Genomic DNA, 21104 nt, shown 5'->3' with positions numbered 1-21104 from the left:
CTTGAGTGTCATGTCTTATGTACAGTGTGTCTGTGTGCACTTGTAGACTCTTCAGACAGAAATTCAGAATCTGAAGGACCAGGTCCAGGAGATGCACCGAGATCTGACCAAGCACCACTCCATCATCAACACGGATAAGATGGGAGAGATCCTGGACAGATCATTATACATCGACAGCCAGATAGCCTCCCAGCACTCCACTGTGGAAACTATGAGAGTCATGTTTGAAGAGGTGTGTCAAGTGATACCTTGATGATGACCTTTAGTATGTACCTTTCTCTGCCAGGCAGTTCTGACAGACAAAAAGTTCCTACGTTTGTCCTCAGTCAGTACCTCTAGCTGCATACTAACAAGCTGGCTTTCCCCCATTGTTATAAATGTAGAGTGCTGGGAATGCAAACAGAGGGAAAAGAAAAGAAATGTCAAGGTATCCCCCGAGTCGAACGACTGCAGTGCATTGATATTTTATTTCATGAGAATCAACTCACTCCATTCTCCTCACAGATCTGGGATGAGACTTTTCAGAGGGTCACTAATGAGCAGGAGATCTATGAAGGTTTGTCTCAAAAATTCAAACGTATCAAACATTTATCTCTCTGTCGTTTTATATTTCAAACCTCACTGTCATTTCCTTTGTTTACTGATTCCAGCCCAGCTTCACGACCTAATGCAGCTGAAGCAAGAGAACTCTTACCTAACCACAATCACCAGACAGATCAGCCCGTACATCCTGTCTATTGCCAAAGTCAAAGAGAGACTCGAGCCCAGGTGTTGTATTTAGAGGATATATTACCCTCATATTGCCCATCTGCTGCCATATTGGTTGACTGATGACAGTGATTGGAGGGAAACAGAAGCACCTAAAGCAGCTTAATATGAAGTACCACCTCATAAAGCATGAGGGTGTATGTGTAGTACCGGATGGATAGTGGAAATGACAGCAACAAAAAAATGTTGTATGTCTTACAAACACATTTGTAATGCGTGGCATCACCAAACAAAGTCAGTGAGGGTTTTATCCACTTTTGAAGCTGCTTTGTTTAAAAATATCATCTGAATTAAGTGACGTTAAAGGGACAGTTCACCCCAAAATCCAAAACACATATTTTTTCTCTTATCCGTAGTGCTATACATCAGTCTATGTTGTTTTGGTGTGATAATTAGAGCATATCGCCATAAAATGACTCAGTTGAATTATAATGGAACTAGATGGCACTCATTTGGTTCAGTAATATTTCAAAAGTCCAAAAGAGACACATGATTAAATCCTTTATTTTCTGTTCATGTTAGCGGAGGGTTAAAGTGGAAGTTAGCTACTTGACACGCAAAAGTCTCCAGTGTCCTTGTTGTGTGGCCCCAGTGATGCAGAAGCAGAACTATTTTATCTCTACTGAACTACACCCACCAGCTGTACAAGTCTGCAAGAACAGCGCTGGGCTTTGAAGCTAATTTGACATAGTGGCTAAACTGTGTTACTACAACTTGCAGGTCTGTCACATGATGCCATTGGGCCCAAACAAACTTTTTCCCATAGACTTAAATCGGGAAAGAGGCATCTGGAAATCAGTGGATAATTTTTCTGAGCATCACAACCCCCGTGAAATGACTCATCTCATTATCAGAGTTTGATCCATTTGGATTCCATTATATATTTTGGGCGGGGCAACACAGTGGTTTGAGTTGAACGTGTGAGAAAGAATAGTATCAGTAACATTGTTAACACTGTGCTACATTACAGAGAAATACAAAACCATACTAATGAACCTTCATTAATATAGGCCTATATTTTATCTACAAGTGCACGTCACACACTGAGCGAGCTGCCTGTTAATGACGCTGTGGGCTAATGGGCATGTAGCTACTTCCATGTTTCAGATGATACGTCATGTTTGTAGTCGACCAATGAAGATGAGTTTACATATCACCTTGGGTTCATCCTTCACCTTCTCAAAATGATCCCACACTTTGGATTTCCTGCCCGACATGTTATTAACTAGCCTGTGGAATAACTGCAGGTACCAGCCCTGGAAATTAACCTGACTCCTGTCTGACTGCTGAGCATGGCCACTTCCTGTGTCTGTCCTTTCAAATTAAAGTCCCACATGGTCCAGTCATATAGGTTTTGATTTATTTTGACAAGGTTCAGCTCTTTAAAGAGTTTCACATTTTTTTGTTTGTTTGTTGTTTTTTCTGCGATCAAGTGACCAGTAAAATCTTGCTGACTAATGACCTTTCTGGTTGACTAATGTTTTGTTGACTATTAGGGGGCAGCCCTAGTTACTTCCATTCACGAACACAAGCCTCTCTCTCCATGAATAGATGCACGCTTCATTCTGCGTGATGCTACTGTTTGCAGTCGTAACTTGATAGAAAGAAAACAGTTCCTACATGTAACTGCTCACAACATGGTCTGTGGATAATTTTGAGTTAGCAGGTCATGATTTTCTGGAAAGAGACATTGCTGTTTAGTTTTTAAAACTTGTTTTTTGCCACTTTGAGCACCACAAGATGAGTTCCATCTAGTTCCATTATTTTTGAGAGAAGGCAGACATCTCTACAGACGGTATCTCTAACACTCAGTAACTCACACTGAAACAATCTAGACTGATAAATAGCACTACAGGCAAAGGGAAAAATGTATTTTTGATTTGTTGGTTTGTAAGCTTCAGTGAATTAATTTATAATCAACAAATCCCATGAAAATACCCAAACCTGTGGTGGATTATTGATATTAACAAGTATTATCTGTTTGGCTTTTCCTCTGTGCACTTGTGCTGAAGTGTTGTCCAGAATCTATTAAAAACACATCAGTGAGCGCGGTCGCTGCACTGGGTGACATGTTCCTTCATTACCATGAACATGGGCACTGTAGTTTATCTTAACTGAGCTCCACATACGCTGTTCTGCTGCAGTAAATACTCACTGGAGCAGCAAATTTGTTTTAATCTGCCGCTGAAAGTAGTCCACAACAAATGCATTGTTTATTCTTGTTTGCACAATGCTTGCTAAAAACTGCAGCGACCAGCTGTTTCAGGAAATTCCCGAGCCTTTCAAGCAAGATTAACTGTGTGTTTGTGTGCTGTTTTTAAAGATTTACATCTTCAGTAAGAACAAATGGGCTTAGGTCTGAGAGCCACAGACAGAGTATGGAGGCTGGAAAGTATTGAGAGACAGACTATGCATTGTTGGTTTTGTCCTTTTTGTGGGATTTGACAAGAAGACAAATGCAGGATAACACCAGTATTTAAAGTGCACTGACAACTGAGAAAAATGATCATATGTCAAAATGGTTTTTTTTAGGCTTCAGGAGAACAAAGAGCACCATGACGACCGCACAGAGACGATGCTGAAAATATACGAAGACAGCACAATGGCTAAAGACAGTCAAGACAGGTACCGACACATACTGTGCTGCACAACTATAGACTATCAGTAACGCCTTATCTTAAGTAGAATGTTTCAGCCATACAAAGAGCCACCCCAAAGCGTAAGAGATTTTGTTTATGATTGGGGCAAGATTTCAAAAATAGCCTGTCATTTTTATTGTGCTTTATTTGATGATTTAAGGATCGCGCTTTGTAGTAAATCGGCTCCACTCAGCAGACTTCCTGTGGCTGGGTTATAATAAAAGGCTTGAGTTGTGTATTATGTAGGGAACCATGTTGTGATGGATTTTATTTGCAGAACTAAGGGAGAGAGGCAAAAAAGTACTTTGTCCACAGTTTGTGTCGTAATCTAGTGTCAGGTCTTGTTTCACTACTCATATATTTGGTATCTTATAAATCCAGATGGATATTCTTGGCCTATCCTGGATATTCTTACAAAGAAAGGAAAAATATAATCAAACAATCATCTAAATTTGTGATAATGAATACCCTAAATGATACATTAACCTCTTATTCCTGAGGCCTCAGGCTCAGGCCTCTGCTCGAAAATTACATGCCCAAATTAACTGAGTATTTAAACCAAGAGAGACAGAAAGCTGAAATAAAGATAATATTTAACGTAGAATATGAGTGTACAGATTATGCTACAGATTTGTGCTGATTAAGATTTAACAGAAATCTTTGGCGCTTGGACACCGGAGAGAGACGTTTTGTGATCTAGGGACATCTGAGCAGCAGCAGGATAAATCCCACCATGGAGTCCAGACACTGGTGGTGGTGGCGGCTGATGACTGCTGAGGCCGATGAGACTGATGAATCCGTAAAGACTAGGTGGTGATGTAGAGGTGGTGAGTGCGCAAAACGGCAGCAAGAAAGAACTACAGCAGAGACATGTTTAAAATGAAGGGCAGTAAGATGATAGGCTGACAGAGAAGATGTGTCGCTGTGCTATTGGTTGATTGTGAATCAGCTGAAAACAGCTGATGACTCGATTGACCTATCCAGACAATGACACCTAGAGACAGTGAGTGGGCACGCGTCAAGGAGTGAATGGCAGGGTGAGAAAGAAAAGTATTGTCTTCCCGATTGAACTTTCGCTAGAGTTTAATTTCTCTGCAACTACAAGGTCTGTATGAATAATCTTGGTGTTATAATAAAAGTAATATTTGTGAGATTTATGTTACTGGGTCAGAGTAAATGAAGAAATAAGGCAGAATAAATAAATAAATAAATAAATAAGATTTTAACTCTGCTTAACAAAACTATCTCTTTAGAATTATGCAGCCCGAAACCTCCAGACAACCATATCACAACATCTTAACACTACATGTGCATAGACAGATGCTATTAAAGTGAGGCAGAATTAATTTAGAGAGATTTTAACTTGAGGTGTATAAAGGCGGAACTTCTAGATTAGCAATTTTAGGTACATTTGTGTACCATCTGTGCCTCTCAGGTAACTGGAAACCTCATTTCATGTCACTTACATGTCACTATAGGTATTAATTCCATCTAAAAAACAAGTTATAGGCTTTAATAACAAGCCCAGGTTTGGTCGGGAACTGCCCATTGGTCCAACAGCCCATTGGTTCGACCATATTAAACCCATTGTTCCTAAGTGCGTTCCGAAATCATTATGATGCCCTGTGGTTAAGGTCTGGTTAGGTTTAGGCACAAAAACCACTTGGTTAGGGTCAGGAAAAGATCATGGTGTGGGTTAAAATGAAAAAGAAAGTGACAAACACATAAGCCGTGAGCCTGCTCCGCCTCAAGCCTGTCGTGGCGCACCATACATCCACCGCGAGCCGTTCAGCACCGCGGACAGTCGGACTAATGGGATGTCGAACCAATGGGCTGTCGAACCAATGACATGGACCCAGTTTGGTCGTAGTAGGATATAGTATATAACCAAAGCTAACAAAACAGTGACATTTATTAAGTATGTGCTCGTGTCCTGGATTTCGGGGGTGCAGCTCCTCATTTATTTTTTCTTGACAGTGACAACCAGACCTGTGTCACAGACCAAGACAGACACAAGAACAACCACCCACTGATCCTCGAGTCAGGGGACAGCTCTGTCAAGACCAATCGTTCCAGCAGGTCGAGGGCTCCCACGGAGACGTCCAGCCACAATGAGATGCCTTCATAAACACCATGTCATTTGATTTCTATCCCCCCTCTCCCCTCCCTGCTCCTGTGTGCCTTATTTCAACCATAACAAGCCCAGGACGGTATGTGCCTTCTTTCTGTGCTGTCCAGATTCTGTACATAACATTTTCACAGTGGTGTGGAGCTGTCAACAGCTCCAAGGTGAACCATTGGACAGACACTAACTGGAGGTACATAGTGTATATGGAGGTCAAAGACTGTCAGGACATGGACAGACAAGGATAACAACATCATAAAGAATTACTTTGGTGTCATGGGCTGCTTTAATGAGAAGTGAATTATATCTCTCTTTCCTTTCTGTTGTTGCTCTGTTTTTGCTTTGGCTGTTAAAAAGATAAGTTTGCTGCAAGTGTGAATTATTGCTGTCTTTGTTTTTTTCTAGTGTGTGTGGAATTGCTTTCTGCAGTATCTTTCCTTTGCATAAAACATTTTTTTGGGGCGGTGAACCTGGAGGCTGATGATGGATGACTGCCCAGGTCCGATTTCCCCAGAAGATTGTTGAACTGGTGTGACAGCACAGATGGAACACAGCAAATGCAATGATGTGTGTGTCATTCAGGGTGTCAGTGTAGGTCACATGTTGATGTGTGTCTCCTCCAAAATGAGGCAGTCATTTCCAGGATGGTGTCTGCAGAGGGGGATTTTTTTCCCCCACGCAGTTTCCACATCTACATGCAAAAAGTGGAAAAGCTGGAATTACAGAGGTGTGTGAATGTAACTGGCCTCGCCATAACCTCGATCTCCTGCTAGTTTTTTCAGACTCCACACTTATTCTCAATATCCCGGCCGACCCTAGGCCCTGTCTACAGGAGGAAATATATTCCTCTTGGTTTCGCCTCTAGACTTCATTGCATGTCAGTGTCAGCAACATGTTTTCAGGCATTTGCCCTGCAGGAATCAGCAGGTAACTTTCCTTTTCTCTTACTTCCCCTCTGCTTCTTTTTACCTTTGTATTCTCCTTAAAAAAGTACTTCACTGCTGGAAAGATGATCTTTTCATAAAGCTGTGCTGTCTACGCAGGAGAAATATGCAAATATTTTTAAAACTGGAGCAACATGACCAGAGAAAACAGAAGAAAAGGGCTGTAGCATTTGCTACCTTCTATAAATACAGTGCCCCATAACATGATTTCAGTGCTGAAAAAAATCCCAGAGGAGACACTGACGTGAAATATTGTGATATCGTGGTTTTAGCTGGCTAATGTTAGCTAACGTTGGCTTGCTTTCTAATGCGCATGAATTGTGTGCTAGCAAATGTAGCAAAATACTGTATTGAGTGGATAATGTCCGCTAAATTATCCTGACTCTCTGAGCTGGTTTAGAAATTTCTTTATCAGCTACAAAGCAACCAACACAAGATCCATGCAGCATAGCTAAGTTACAGCTAGCTTGGCAGCTAACAAGCTAACCGTAGCCTAAGCTAAGGTTAGTCACCTAGCTGTAAAGCTACACTGTATGGGTCTACTGTTGGTTTGTAACATTAGCTTATAAAGTAATTTGCAAATGGCAAGCTAGTTAGTATCATGGAGCCTATGTTCCAAATCAAAATATAGGAACACATGGATAGTAAAGCTATTCTAAATATGACTGTAATGTTTTTTCCAGTTTTCTATTAACATGCTGCTGGTTAATCACGGTCAGTCTCTTCTTAAGCTCGGTTCAGACCAAAGATTTGTGACGAGTTGAAACAGGCAACTACTTTCAGTACGCCATTCTGCAACCATTCCTCTCACACCAATGCAACTAGATGAGACGGAGTATCATCTCTATGCAACAATTCTATACTTCTGTTCTGATTTCCAGCTTTTCAGGTTTATTTTGTGGCTGAATATAATTTGTAGCTTCTTAAAATATGAATGAGGATAGTGATTGTGAGATACTGGCTACAGCTGCATTTGTAGTAGTGATGAAACAAGATGGACTGTATTCATAGCGACCCATCGTCCGACACCAGCACACCATGAGGACGGAAACCGAGGGCTTGGCAGGGACGGAGCACTTGCGAAGCAAACACATCATCTACGGTCATTTTGACTTGACCAGCAGACTTCACTAAAAGCTGATCAGCTGTTGAAACAGGCAACGTGCCCTATGTTCTAAAACTAGCTGTAGGTGACACCATCAGTCGGCTTGAGTCGCGCTCAGACAGGCCAGTTCACACTGCTGCAATGTTCTAAATCGGTTTCGTCTCATCGCGGATCTTTGGTCTGACCTAGGCTTTAGTCCCAGTTTGGCCGATGCAGGTGTTCGCCAGTAGCTATGGTGGACTCTGACTGCATTTCACTTCAACAGAGAGGTGTCACTACAACGAGGATTTTCAGGAAGTTACATACAGAACCTTTAAGAGAGGCGAGTCCCAAGTCAAGCCCCAAGTCCTGCACTTCAAGTTTGGAGTCATAAACAAGTCACAATGCGCTCTCGATTTTAACAACAGTCGTGTTAAATGTACAAAAATCAATGTATATTTATTTGTTAAAACATGTTTGTTGGATGTTTTTGCATCTCTGTGTGTAATTTTCACTGTTTTGCATACTGCAGTTCCTTTTTGTTGACCACCACATAGTTTATGTACAGTACGTGCATGGGTATCATTTTTTCCAGCTGGCACTCAATAATGTAACGTTAATTCATGGTTCTCTCCTGCAAAATGATAAGATGTTGTCGGATTGGTTTAAACAAAGTGCATCAACTGTGGAAATAAGTGTCCGAGTAGCGTTAACGTTAGTTGATTCAGGAAATGGAGGGACATGAATTGATATGTGTCACACTTTTTGGGTAACATACCTTTTAATCTTTGGGCTTGGGGGAAGGTATCAAGTATTTTCAAGACAAAAGGCTCAAGTCCAAGTGAAGTCACGAGTCATTGGTGTTACATTTTCCTAAAAAACAAAGACAGTGACTTCTGCAGAGTCTTTGCCCTCTGCCTGTATTTTCTTATTATTTTCTGTGTCCAGGGCATTTATGGGTGTGTATCTTTGCAGTGCTCAGGTGAGGTCGCAGCTTTATGAAAAGGTAGCAACCAGGTTCCAGACAGTAAGCAGCAAGCATCCAAGAGTTCAGCGAGGCAAAATGCCAAAGACTGAATCTGGGGTTGGCTCTTACTGTCACTTTAAGTGGTGAGCTTATTTACAACAGTATAGTATACCTTTAAAGACCAGGTAGAGTTGTCTTGTCATCACGTGTGACTCAAGTCCAAGTCATGTGACTCAAGTCCACACCTCTGCTTTTTACCCAGCTGCTGCAAAGGCAGAGGATTTACTGTGGAGGAGCTGCCATATATCACCAGAATCATTTGAATTTGAAATGATTTCAGGAGATAGTGTTGCCGACCCTAAAAGCATTTTTGAAGGTTTTTTTCTCGCCAAGACAAACAAAATTGTTAAAAAACACAAAGTTTAGTACACAGGAATGATTCAAGGTGAAACCTCCCCACCTGCTGCCAGCCCAGAGACAGGAGCGCCCCGATTCTCAGCACAGGTAGAGATGATAATGAGGAGCTGGACTGATGGCTTCAGCACTCAGAAGGAGAAGGTTATTTACATTACACAGCCAGAGCTAAAGTGGGTTTGTTCAGAGCCGCCGCTTCACAGGAAATATTGGGGTCATGCTGGCCTTAAGGAACAGTCCTGCTCTGCGGAGGAGTCAGAGGTGCAGGTTCATTAAAAATACATTTGTGACAGCAGAGAAACAAATGGCTGTGCCTCTGCTCTGGTCCTGTACTCCCTCCCCGTGGTCATTCATCATCTGCACTCATCGAACTACCAGGTCCATGTTCACTGTTCATTATTCTCGCTCTCTCTCAGTCTCTGCTGGGCTCCCTCACCGACTGCTTGAGGCAGGAAAAAAACCCGAAGGTTATTTCACTCCAAGAAAAAAAGTTATTTTTTAGAGGCATTCATGGCACATTTGGAGGTAAAGTTCATCCAAAAATGGTTCTTATTTCTTTAGCAATTAAGGCGGGACACACCTTTGCTCCATTCACTTCATAGTAGGTACCAGCGGAGACACTTAAAGAGGAAGAATCCTGCTTCCAAGGCTTTTTAACTCTAAAATCGTCATCACACAATCGAGAAAAACATTGAAGATAGAAGAGAAAGATAAGAAAATGAAAGTTTAATGATCTGCTAAGAAAAAAGTGGGTCACTGAAAAAATAAAAGAGTATGACATTAAGAAGAATACAATTAGAGCAAATAGAGCAGATTGAGGATAAAACCACAAATGGTTATATAATGAGGGTGAAAATACAGTTAAGAGTCTTAATTATGCTGCTGCACAAAACTGCACTTGTTACGGGCACATAGATCTGCACCGGCTCCAAAGATTTCACTGACTAAAGACATACGTTAATAGATTATTACATTTGGGTAATGGATTGTGACTTTCAGATAAGATGAGAGAATAGTGGGGGGTATTACAGAGAGGAGGATTATCAAGTTAAGTGGATATGTATGAATGGAAATTAAATAAAAATTCCAAAAATCACATCTGATGAAAGCTTTGTAGGCCGCTCTGTCCGGCAGCTCATGCCCTGAAACTAACCTCATATTCGGCAGGATGAGGTTTAAAGGAATAGTTTGACATTTTGCTCATTTGCTCTCTAGTGGAGAGTTTAATGAGGAGATTGATATGACTCTCGTGTCTGTACGCTGAAAATGAGGCAGCAGCCGGCTAATGTAGCTTAGCATAAAGACTGGAACAGAGGGAAACAGCCTGTCCCCATCCAGAGGTAGCAGAATCCACCTACTAGCACCTCCAAGCAGCTCATTAATTAATACATTAAAGATTGTTTGTTTATTAAGGATACTTCCCACAGATGCATAAGACATTAATTTGAAAAAAAAAATGGGTTGTTTCTGAAATTACGAGATTGTTATCTCAAAATTGTGAGGAAAAAAAAGGTTTTTATGGGAAAAAAAAAATTGATCTTCTTCTCAGAATTGACAAGATTATTTTCTCAGTATTAAGAAAAGTTTCCATGAAAAGAAATATGATCAAGATTAACAAAATTATTGTCTCAGAAGTATGAGAAAAAATTTCACAGGATAAAAAATATTAACAAGATTGTTATCTCAGAATTAGGAGGAAAAAAATTAATAGAGAAAATTTTAATAGTATTATTATCTCAAATATTTAAGATTTTTTTTTTTTTTGAAAAAATATTAACAAGATTTTTGTCCAAAAATTATGAAAAAATATTATTAAAAATAAATTTTTCATGGAAAAAAAAATATGAACAAGATCATTTTTATTATGATTATCCCAGATTTATGAGAAAAGTTTTATTAAAAAAAAAATCTGGTTCTTGTTTTTGTAATAAACAAAATTATATCTCAGAATTATGTCAAAAGTTATCATGGGAAAAAAATCTGCCCTATCTCAGAATCCTGAGAAAACTTTCTTTATGAAAAAAGTATTAACGAGATTATTATCTAGTTTTCATTTTTTACAAAAGTCCGATTTTTTTCTCAGTTCATGAGATTATAATCTCAGAATTCTAAGAAATGTTTTCATTTAAGAAAAAAAAATCCAGCTCTTGTTTTTCCAAATGAATAAGATTAGTATCTCAGAATTATGGAAAAAGTATTTGTTCTTTTGAATTAACAAGATAATAATCTTTTTCTTTTTAATATAATTTTTTTTTCTGAATGAAAAAGATTACTATCTTGTTATTCAGACAAACAAGCACAATATTCTTTCTTGGGTAAATGAGTCACACTTCTGTAATTTCCAGATATTCTTTCTGACTCAGTTCATGATGATGCTTTTTACTTCTTTCTTAACAATATGAATTTCTGATACTATTTATATTTGCTTCTCTGGTATAATCTGCCTTCAGATCTCCATTTTAATTGTAAATTGTTGTGATGTGTTCAGAATCCTTTACTGATTTAAAGAGTCTAATGAGCTCTGACTAGCTTCTGTGTAAACTGTTAACTAAACTGTGAAACTAATGCTGACTTTTCACAATAAGTCCAGTGTTTCTCAGCCTCCTCACAGGAATCCCCCCCACGAGATTACAACCACACTGTAGTTGTTTAACAGAGTTAACTCTGTTTTATTTCATTTCCAGCATATAAAACCAGCCACTCCCGTGCTCAGGGATTTGTTGACCACCGTCTCTGCTGGCGGCTGTGGACTGGAGGGGTAATTGGAATCAATTTTGATGCCGTTATCTGCAGTGACAGATGCACAAGGTCAAGGGTTGAGAGAGCCCTCCCGGGGGACTCGAGATGCTTGACGCATAAAAATGTCATTCCTGAATCAATTTTACACGCGAACACTGGTTTAATCTCTGAGGGTGTTTTGAGCGTGACTGTTTCTTGTAGTTTTCCAACTGTTGGCCACTGAGCAGCTCCAGGCAGCAGGTGGAGGTCAAGTAAGATGTGTAAGATTGGGAGACTATTACTCCATCACGTTATTTACTGAGATCTTCCCTTCCAGCTCAGGCATTATTTGTTCTGGGCTGCTAATCTCAATTAGAGACATGCAAGTCAAAGCATGTCAATATTATTTATCACTCCCTGCACCCAGCGCTGTATAATTAACCCTGGAGTCATCGCCAAGGATTTTCATTTGACCCTGGCAGCTCTGAGGGTCATATTTTTTATTCCCATCCTCGTGGCCTACATCTGGAAGTGTGTCAAGGAGAAAAGCATTTGCATTTGTTTTCATATTTATTTATTTATTTAAAGATGTTTAAATATGCAAAGATATTTCAGGAGTCTGGGCTCAGGATGAGAGTCTAGTTTACACTCAGTCCTTGTTTTCTGAGAATGTAGAGAGAAAACAGCGGACAGGTGGGAGGGGACAAACAAAAACGTAATGAAAATATAATGTAACAAAAATAAAGGGCGTAAGAAGAAAATAAATATAAATACTTAATCGCAATGACAGTAATATTGCTGTTCAATGAAAATGGCAAAGTTTGTATGATTTAGACTTTGATCATTTTGAAGTTAACATCAATAAAGTGGTAAAATACTACAAGAAACCTGACGCAAACCTGCAAAGTCTCAAATTTATTTGCATCATCATTTACCTCAGGCCATAGGTGGATTACTTACTGTAATGGGCCTACTGGGCACTGGTCCAGGGGCCTAAAGTGTCAGGTCCCCCCCGGCCTTCACTTGCAAAATGCCACTCAAATATACATGTTACGACCAGGAAAAGACCCCAAAAAATCCCAAAAAAGTGCAAGGGTACTGACTAGAGACACGAATTTTCTTTAATAAAGAGGCAAAACAACCACAAAGTGACACAAAATGACCACCAGAAGACACAAAATGACCAAAAAAGGCCAAAAAAAACCAACCACAAAGAGACACAAAATTATCACGAAAGACACAAAATAGCCACAAGAAGACACAAAATGACCACAATGAAACACAATACAACCTAAAAAGACTCAAATTTATCCCAAAGCATCACAAAATGACCCCAAAGAGTCACAAAACTATTACAAAAGGCACAAAATCATCTCAACAAGACACAAAAATGATTTCAAAAGACAAAAAAAGATCACAATGAGACACAAAATGACCAGAAAGAGGCAAAAAACAAGCTTGAAGAGACACAAAATATTTAGGAGAAACAAAATGACATACAGACACAAATTGACTACAAAATGGCCAAGAAAGACACACAACAGAACAACCACAAAGAATCACAAAAAGTCATCAAGGAGACACAAAATGATTATGAAAGACACAAAATAGCCACAATGAGACACAAAATGACCACAATGAAGCGCAATACAACCAAAAAAGACTCAAATTTATCCCAAAGGATCACAAAATGACCCCAAAGAGTCACAAAACTATTACAAAAGACCCAAAATGATCTCAACAAGACACAAAAATGATTACAAAAGACAAAAAAGATCAAATTTATCCTTAAGGATCACAAAATAAGCTCAAAGAGGCACAAAACAATCACAAGAAGACACAAAATAACTACAGAGACACAAGATTAAAGATACAAAATAATGACAAGGAGACACAAAATAACCACCAAACACAAAATGACTACAAATAGACAGAAAATGACCCAAAAAAGACCAAAACAAAAGAATCACAAAAAGTCATCAAGGAGACACAAATGATTATGAAACACACAAAATAGCCACAATGAGACACAAAATGACCACAAAGAAACACATTAAAACCAAAATAAGGCTTGAATTTACCCCAAAGGATCACAAAATGACCTCAAAGAGCCACACAACAACCACAAGAAGACACAAAATAACTAGAGACACAAGACTAAAGATACAAAATAATGACAAGGAGACACAAAATGACACAAGAGACACAAAACTATCAAAAAAGATACGAAATGACCACAAGGAGGCAAACAAACAAAAAACTGCAAAGAGACACAAGATGACCACCAAACATAAAATGACTACAAATAGACAGAAAATGACCAAAAAAATACACAAAACAAGCACAAAGAATCACAAAAAGTCACACAGGAGACACAAAATGATTATGAAAGACAAAATGACCAACAAAGACACAAAATGATCCCAAAATGTCACAAATGAGGCTTAAAACTATTACAAAAAACACAAAATGACCACAAATAGTTACAAAACAACTAAAAAAGACACATTTTGTAAAAGAGACACAAAAGACAGAAAATGACCAACAACAGAGACAAAAAACAAGCTTAAAGAGATACTAAACATTTTCAAATGACACAAAACATCCACAAGGAGACATAAATTGACTCCAAAGGGACACAAAATGACCACACAGAGATGCAAAGATGCAGGCACAACCCCCACAAAGCCTGCGCGTCTGGCTTCATATCTGTGCCCAGGGGCCCATTGTCTCATAGTCTGCCCATGCCTCAGGCACCTCAGTCACTTGTCATATGTGCAGTGAATTTTCTATGTTGTAATAACAAAAGGGTAAACGTTGTAATTTCAATGTCATGGAGTTTCTCTGGAACAAACACTATGAATGCTTTTAAAATGAAATCTATTGGCTGGTTTGATTTTATAAATATTGGTCACCTCTGGATGCTCTGAATAAGACATCTCTTATTGTGTTGGAAGTGTACAGCCCTGAAGCACACAGATTCATTCTTTGAGAACCCTCTCCGGGGACTGTCACTAATGCAATAACAGAGCTGACAAATTGAGTTCCTTTTATTGCATCGACGAACAATGGCAGCAAGCGAGCGTGTCCTTGACTCGGAGGAATCACAGGTGCGAACTCGAGGATGTGTCAAACCTGCATGCATGTAAGACTCAGGAGAGGCAGCCCGGCAGCTCCTTATTAATCAACAGCTTGTTGGGCTGCTGGCCACACCTCCCCCCTTCCATCTTTACCTCCTCCCCCACCTCCTTCTCCTTCCTTCTCCCTACACACCTTCAAATCACCATCCTCTTCCTCCATCTCCCCTCCTCCTCTTTTCTTCCTTACAGCCATGGCCTTCCTTTTTGATCAGGAGCTCAGCATGAGATAAACCATTCACACATGGTGCCCAGTTATTGGGTCTCTGACGCTGTCACAAAAGAAGGAAAAAGAACGAACGAACAACTGGATAATCCAGGAATAAAAAAATAACCTTGATGGTTGTGAGTATTTCCAACAGATAATTCTTTTGCTTTTGGCCAGTTTGTCCATATGATGTAATTAAACACCTTGCCTGGGTTATAATAATCAAATTAGCTTCAGTTTCAATTACGAGAAATTTGGTTGAAAGTACAGCAACATTTAACCTTGCTTCCCCTTTCGTGTTCCTGTGTTCCTTCCTGGTTTTTTTTTTTTGGTTTTTTTTTTGCAGTCTGTGCAGTGACTTTCAGTTTTATGGACAGTTTTTGGCTGACATCCCTATTGGTTGACCTACAGTGTGGCAAATAACCAATAAAGTGTAGACATGAATATATCAGTGTATCTGAAGCATCTGAATCTCCCTTTCTTGGTTGGGAGTGTTTGGCTGTCTACTTGAGAGAAACTAAGAAGAAAGTTGGCGTGTGTCTTCGTTCTTAAATTTCCTTTTAAATGTCTCATATTCAGGTCCATACTTGTATTTAGGGTTTCTAATAAATTGTGTTTACATGCTTTAATGTTCAAACTAAAATTACCACTCTGTGGTTGTATGCCTCTACACACCAGTCAAGTATCTCTTCCAGTTTACATCCGTGTCTGTAAAAACACGGATGCTTCACACACAGAAGATCTATACAATCAGCACAGTTTCAAGATTAGTGTCACCAATTCAGTATCTGACCAAACGTCTCCCCGTCTGCTTCTGAGATATGACGTTGAATAATGGCCAGAAAAAGTGTTTTATGCACAAGATTATGATGCCACAGGAAGCTGACCTTTGACATTTTAGATATAAAATCATCATTTTATCATGTTCTATGTTCTATTTGACATTTGTGGGAGGCTTTGTCATAATTAGCATATGAATTTTTGAGTTATGGTCAAAAACACATATTGTGAGGTAACAGTAACCTTTGACCACCAAACTCTAACCAGTTTATTCTTCAGTTCAAGGGGACGTTTGTGCCAAATTTGAAGAAGTTCCCTCAAGGTGTTCTTGAGAATCACAAGAACGAGAAAGATAAGGTGATATTGCCCTGTCACTTTTAAACATCAAAATCTAATCAGCTCATCGTTGAATCCAAGTAGATGTTTGTGCCAAATTTGGAGAAATTCCCTCAAGGTGTTGTTGAGAATCACAAGAATGAGAAAGATAAGGTGATATTGACCTGTCACCTTTAAACATCAAAATCTAATCAGCTCATCGTTGAATCCAAGTAGACGTTTGTGCCAAATTTGGAGAAATTCCCTCAAGGTGTTGTTGAGAATCACAAGAACAAGAAAGATAAGGTGACATTGACCTCTCACCTTTAAGCATCAAAATCTAATCAGTTCATCATTCAATCCAAGTCGATGTTTGTGCCAAATTTGGAGAAATTTCCTCAAGTTATTCTTGAGATATTGCGCCCATGAGAATGAGATAAATGCAAGGTCAAGCTGATCTTGACTTTTGACCCTTGACTACCAAACTCTAATCCGGTCATCCTTGAGTCCAAGTGAACATTTGTGCCAAATTTGAGGAAATTCCCTCAAGGCATTCTTGAGATATCACGTTCACGAGAATAGGACATACATACCTAAGTAGTAGTGTCAGCATGTACGCATGAGTGAAAACATGGTGAATGGAGTGTCCTTTGAACAAAGGACAAATAAAGATAAGTATGAGGCATGTGGCACATGTGGAGCAGAGTTTTCCCTTTCTCTCTCATCATGCAGTAAGTGGAGTGTGCTTTTATAATACTGGGAACACTGGGCCCCAGGTGTTTCCAGTTACTAACGACCTGAACACACCTACCAGCACCTGCAGCACAGAACACACAGACAAACACAAGCAGCCAAAAGAGGCAACATCGTCACAATCGTTTTTTATTTTTGTACTGCCAAATTAACAGACACAACGTTGCAGATGAGATGACTCACGGTGGCGAAGCGATCATTCAGTTTAGGTCAACACCTCTGATGGACATTCCTGCAATCAACATGCTCCAGCTTCCTCCCGCAGTCCAAAGACATGCAGGTTAACTGGTGACTCTAAATTGTCCGTAGGTGTGAATGTGAGTGTGAATGGTTGTCTGTCTCTATGTGTCAGCCCTGTGATAGTCTGGTGACCTGTCCAGGGTGGACCCTGCCTCTCGCCGAATGTCAGCCCACCTGCATCTGCTAGGATAAGTGGTTACAGCAAATGCATGAATGAATGAATGAGTACTATATTAGAAAACTTACTAGGAAAGTACAAGAAAATTGTTCTGAAATTATGGACCCCTTAAAAAGCAGTCCTGCTGCTGGTAACAGCCGGTCTCCTGGTATCTCCTCCATGCTCTTGAGACTGTGCTGGGAGACACAGCGAACCTTCTTACAACCGCACACATGGATGTGCCATCCTGGAGGAGCTGGACGACCTGTGCAACCTGATTGAGCTGCAGGTACCGCCTCATGCTACCAGTAGTGACAAGGACACTAGCAGAACACAAAACTAGAGAAGAATCAGAGGCCGTTTACACGTACATGGTGATTTTGATAAACGGAGACATCTTCCTTTGTTTGTGTCCTTCGTTTACACGCAAACGGAGATTTCTAAAAACTCTGGCCAGAGTGGAGATTTTGGAAAACTCCGGTTGCGCGTTTGCATGTAAACTGAGATAAACAGAGATAAACGGAGTTATAGGCAGCCAACGTCACAGTATGTGCCGGAACTTGCACCTGTGTCAAAAGTGCGACCTATGTTGCTATGGTGACAATGGATACATGGAAGGCTTGAGCTTCTCGTTACACTGCCACCTACAGGTTTGGCATGCTCTTGTGTATATATACACGGGTAAGTGTAAACAAAGATCTTTTTGAAAACGGAGACGGTGAAATGTCCGTTTATGAAAATAGTCGGCAACGTGTAAACGGCCTCTCAGTCAGGAAGGATAAGGAGAGAGCAACTGTCTGTGACCATCACATGTGAAACCATTCCCTTTTTGGGTGTTGTCTTGATTTTGCCTCTCTGTTGCACCTGTTGTCACTTTGATTTGCACCAAAGCAGCTGAAACTGATTCATAATCACCTGTGCTTCCTAAATGGACAGACTGATACCTGAAGTTTAACTGACTTGGTGTTGGACTGTGACGATTAAGTGTTCCCTTAATTTTGAGCAGTGTACAATAGTTAATCATTAGTTTTTCCTACAACACTTCTTGAAAGCCTCTGTACACTCGCTGCTTTCAGAAAAGATAAATGTGTAACTTTCTTGTTCTCTCAGTGCAACATTTAGTGATTTCAGACGGACTGACAGCAAAACCTGGTGTCTGCTGCTCATCTTTAATATGTAAAAATGTACTCTTGAGGTGTTGAACATACAGCTGCTGTGGTGCAGGGGAATGTTTGTGTTCATTTATGCATGTGAATGTGTTCAAGATTGCTGCCCTTACTGCAGCAGTAATAGAATTTCCATTCATGCCTTCTTAAGAGGCCCAGGAGGCACTACTACATCCACAAACAAATGACAAGGCTTTTACCTCAAGGACTTGTGGCTCCGCTGCCTACACATTTGACGACAATAGACCATTCAAGCTAACCACAGTTACTGCGCTGCGTTAATGAAAGCCATGAGGAGGGAGACCTTGACTGCAAGTTCACATTCTGTACTACTCCAATACTTCATGTAAATTATTGAGGAACACTTGTTTTCACACTTGTTTTCACTTTGGGTGGTTGAAATATGAAAATCAGGTGTTTTTGCATACCAGGTGCGTACAGCATCATCACTCTACTTGTTAATGTAAGAGGCAGCAGACAGTAAATACATCTTTCATGATGTTTGCTTTTCATATTTTTGACATTTCTGTGTCATTTTAAATCAAGTGCTGCTGTAGTGAGTGTTTTACCTCGTGGTCGAGCTGAGTTTTGGCAAGTTTTGGCACTCATTGAAAAGGCCGAAGCGGGTTTGGCTCTGGGAATATGCACAGTGGAGTGCAAAAATGGGCGAGAATGAGGAAAAGCAGGAAGATAAATGTCCTGTCTGGTTGGATAAATAGAAGCCGGGCATATAAAGAGATCTGTGAGAGGAGCAGGGTGAGAGTAAACAGAGATATGTGACGACAGAGAAGAGGAAGAAATACATGAGAGAAGAATGGAGAGAGACAAATGTGGACAGGAGTGAGGAGTTGATGCAAATGTCATGTAAATCCTCTGTGCCTGCTGTTTATCTTTGTAAAAATGTTTTATGTTGTTCTCTATTTTTAAGAGAAAAATAAACAAATTGCCACATGAAATTTCAGAAGCAACCCTGAAATTAAAAACAACAAACACTCTCATTTTGGCGAAAACAAATGTGGCACATGTGAATCATAAAAAGAACATCTGGAAAAATCAGGACAAAAATAAAGATGGAATTGCAGTAGTTTCGTGAAAACATGCAGCCCACATTTATCATCCTTTTCTCTTGTAACCTTCATTTAGTGAAAACTAGATTTCAGCAGTAGAAACAGTCTTCTTATCTTTATGAAAACCAGCTTTGTGCCTTTCAAATCCACTCTTTCTTAGGAACAAGAGACAAAATGAAGCCACTGCAGCTGCCTTTTTTTAGGTTATGCCCGCCTTTTCAGGAAAATCCTTATAACAAATGAGAAAAAAAAGATAGATGTCTTGCCATGTTACATATTTCTTCAATTTCCAAAAGAAAAATAACATTCAATAGAGGTATGAAGATAACAGAAATTGTTTAAAAACTCTACGTAATGACTTTTTCCTCAGTAAAATATAATGTTTTAGCGGTCTTTCACAGGATGTAATGAATCAAGACCATTCTGTAACTTTACATTTTTTGTTGTTTGTTTCCTTTCTGTACGTCCTTCTGCAGGCACCAGGCAACACATCCTGGTTTATTGCCACTGAGCGTCCAACAGACTGCTGCTGCAAGTTGTGTACTTTTCATCAATGGTGGTGCTGTTCTGCCAAGTCATCACACAGTTGTAAGCGTACATCATTTGGTATTGCAGTTATTTGGAGATTTTCTAGGGTTAAGTACTGCCACTTGATACCTTTGAGGTATCAGCTGATAAAATCCAGTACCAAGAAGTATCAAAACTTCCCCTGTCAAATGATACCCGACTCTGTGGCTCAGGAATAGAGCTGATCGGGAGATTGGCAGGTCGATACCCCTGCATGTCGAAGTATCCTTGGGCAAGATACTGAACACCAAATTGCTCCTGATGGCTGTTCCATCGGTCTGTGAGTGTGTGTGAATGGTTACTGAGTAGCAGGGGGCACCATGTAGCCTCGGCCACCAGTGTGCGTGTGTGTGTATGTGTGTGTGAATGGGTGAATGTGACATGTATTTCAAAAACACTTTGATTAGTCAAACGACTACAAAAGCGCAATACAAGAGTAGTCCATTCACCACTGGAAGCTTTTTGTATACAGATCCAGAAAAAATGAGTATTTGTATGGTGCTCCGTAACTGTATAAAATAATAGACGTAGCTACGGTGACGTCACTTGTTAGTGTTTGGCCTTGAGTTCTGCATTTTCACCGTTGCCATCTTCTTTTTTGTCGAGCCAGAAGTGACCAAATTGGGATGAGAGGGTGGAGCTGTGGTAACACTATGACCAATCAGAACAATACACGAGGTGACGTATCCAGAGCGCTACCAGCGGAGCTAACTGGTAGATTAGACTCTTGCCATATCCGGTCGGCAAAACAGCAAAAACGTCCTTCTTGCAAAGGAAAGACTCAAGCGCCGTCTTCTGTTACTCTTTTAGAGAAAAAGCCAAGTCTAACTCGTTCATTGTAGCGGCCAAAGCTGTTTCAAATAACTGGTGTTCATTCGTAGCCATCTTGCAGTGTTTACTGACTGATTCCGGACTTTGTCGTCGCAGCGCTGTCGTCATCTGTTTAGCTCGCCTCTGGCCTGCCTATATCAGATACACCGATGTGATTGGTGCAGCTCCGCTCCAAGGGCATGGGTAATGAGCATCATTACTGATTTACAGAGTGACTCGCTGAG

At 40.0% G+C, this 21104-nt stretch overlaps 1 protein-coding gene across 4 annotated transcripts in view; it reads left to right on the top strand.

Moving 5' to 3' along the window:
* rnf207a (ring finger protein 207a) overlaps nucleotides 1-8137 on the top strand; it is a 41752-nt gene extending 33615 nt beyond the window's left edge. For 3 of the 4 annotated variants that reach the window (XM_049592356.1, XM_049592281.1, XM_049592206.1), the window contains 5 exons: nucleotides 47-232; nucleotides 505-556; nucleotides 651-768; nucleotides 3301-3393; nucleotides 5385-7071. In XM_049592356.1, the coding sequence (XP_049448313.1) occupies nucleotides 47-232; nucleotides 505-556; nucleotides 651-768; nucleotides 3301-3393; nucleotides 5385-5535 (600 nt within the window). In that variant the 3' untranslated portion in view covers nucleotides 5536-7071. Of the gene's footprint in view, nucleotides 1-46; nucleotides 233-504; nucleotides 557-650; nucleotides 769-3300; nucleotides 3394-5384; nucleotides 7072-7846 lie in introns of those variants that run through there. The other variant, XR_007450621.1, reaches the window with a different exon arrangement.
* Nucleotides 8138-21104: the final 12967 nt, after the last annotated feature.

Source organism: Epinephelus fuscoguttatus, linkage group LG1, assembly GCF_011397635.1.
Source record: "Epinephelus fuscoguttatus linkage group LG1, E.fuscoguttatus.final_Chr_v1".
NCBI lineage: Eukaryota > Metazoa > Chordata > Actinopteri > Perciformes > Serranidae > Epinephelus > Epinephelus fuscoguttatus.
This window is presented reverse-complemented; position numbering and strand designations above follow the sequence as displayed.